General features: G+C 51.0%; 1 protein-coding gene across 1 annotated transcript in view; it reads left to right on the forward strand.

The window, feature by feature from the left end:
• Window positions 1-2,041, forward strand: part of LOC104521292 (laminin subunit alpha-5-like) — a gene marked incomplete at both ends in the record, with an annotated part of 18,005 nt that overhangs the window by 6,779 nt on the left and 9,185 nt on the right. Inside the window, 3 exons of the mRNA XM_029083817.1 lie at window positions 507-650; window positions 734-885; window positions 964-1,074. Coding sequence (XP_028939650.1) covers window positions 507-650; window positions 734-885; window positions 964-1,074 — 407 coding nt within the window. The remainder of the gene's footprint in view (window positions 1-506; window positions 651-733; window positions 886-963; window positions 1,075-2,041) is intronic.

Consider the following 2,041-nt stretch of genomic DNA (forward strand, 5'->3'; position numbering starts at 1 on the left):
CCACAAAGATGATGAGGGGCTGGAGCATCTGCCTGATGAGGAGAGACTGAGAGAGCTGGGACCCTTCAGCCTGGAGAAGAGCAGACTGAGAGGGGATCTGATCAATGTCTATAAATACCTGAAATGTGGGGGGCAAATGGATGGGACCAGGCTCTTTTCGGTGGTGGCTGGTGACAGGACAAGGGAAAATGGGCAAAATCTGGAACATGGGAAGTTCCAGACAAGCTTAAGGAAAATCATCTTTACTGTGAGGGTGCCGGAGCCCTGGGACAGGCTGCCCAGAGAGGGTGTGGAGTCTCCACCTGGACACTTTCCTGTGCAAGCTGCTCGAGGTGACCCTGCTTTGGCAGGGGGGTTGCACTGGCTGATCTCCTGAGGTCCCTTCCAACCCCACCGTTCTGTGATGAGATTGCATAGCTAGAAGAAAACCACCCCTTCCCTTCCCTCTGGGGTGGCAACAGCAGAAAATGACGTGGTGGATATTTCCCTGTTATTAAACTTGTCAGAGTGCGAGTGCAGAGGGGGCTCCTGTGACCCGCGCACTGGGGAGTGCACCTGCTCCAACGGGCTGACTGGGAAGCAGTGTGACATCTGCATGCACGAGCACGAGATCCCCGTGGCCAACGGTCCGGACAGCGTGAGATGTGAAGGTCTGTACCCTGCAATCCTGGGAAAAGAGGTGAGGGAAGCCCTGGGAAAGGGCCCTGTGCTGACCGCTCCGTTCCCCTGGCAGTGTGTGACAGCTGTGTCCTGCTTCTGCTGGAGGATCTGCAGAGCATCGAGATGTCCTTCCCCTCCATCCGCAGCCAGCTGGTCAACCTCAACGCCAGCTCCATCGCCTGGGCTCGCCTCCACGGTCTCAACAGCACTATGGTGGCCGTCGCTGTGCGTGGAAGGTTTAACATCACTTTCTGCCCATGTTTCCTGACCCATTGACCTGATTTGGGCTCTTTTTTTTCCCAGAACCAGCTGCGTGAGTACCAGAGAGCCATGAGCAGGATCAGGCAAAGGGCTGACGAGCTGGAGGATGAGAACGTGGACCTCACGCAGGACCTGAACGCGCTGCAGCACAAAGTAGGGTGTTTCTCTATCTTCCTTTGCCAGAGCACGAGTCCCTCTTTTTACCTAAAACAAGAGCTTTGAAGGCTGTGAGGAGCCTAGTTTAGGTAGGATGGATCTCCTACCCAGCCAGTGCTAGGCTTGAAGGTCAGGTCTCTTAGACACTCAAGCTACATTACCTGCACTCCTCCCTTGGAGGGCTCTTAAACATCTTGTGATATTGATGGCTTTTTTTTCTTGATTTATTACTTGCTTTTGAGGCATCTCCAAATTTAACCAGTAAAAATAAATTCAAGAAAATATCATTCATAGAAGAAGCATACGAGGAGGGAATGTAAACATCCTGGATGTATCCGTGCTGTGGCAGGGAGAGCCTGGGTCCTGTCAACAAGGGAGTTGACCCTTTTTATTGTAATAGTCCTTGGAGGTGTCATTACAGCAACACCTCTTGTAGGATGCAATGTAGGAAACACTAGTTGTGTCTTCAGAGATCTTATAAACTGAGCAAGATTTGATTTGATGTGATTTATAAACTGCCTGCTCCTAATCAAAGGGAGAGGGAAAGGTCTCTATTTGATGATGTATGTCCCCAAGCAGCTGCATGGACAAACTGCCTCTGTGTGTACATATATCTACACACATCTATGCTCTGATCGGCCAAACTGCAGCCCTCCATCTCTTCTTGTCCTCTGGTCAGGACCTGGGTAGGGCTGGCTCCAGCCTTTAGGTCCTTTCCTGTGTTAAGAGCGCAGGACAATGCTGTCCTCTGTTGTCAGGACTGTTTGAGGATCCAGAGCCTGTTGCATTGGAGCTAGATTTATTGCTTGCACCTTCTCTGAAGGTGCTAAATAAGACCATCACTAAACACATCGTAGGTGAGCAGTACAGGTCAGGCTGTTGGAGGAGAAGACGAAACATGGTTCAAGGACCTCAAAAGCTTCACATTCCCAAGCCTTATGTGCCTTTTGGGAACATCTTTCCT

The sequence above is a fragment of the Antrostomus carolinensis genome, unplaced genomic scaffold (assembly GCF_000700745.2).
Source record: "Antrostomus carolinensis isolate BGI_N321 unplaced genomic scaffold, ASM70074v2 scaffold34112, whole genome shotgun sequence".
NCBI classification, from domain to species: Eukaryota; Metazoa; Chordata; class Aves; order Caprimulgiformes; family Caprimulgidae; genus Antrostomus; species Antrostomus carolinensis.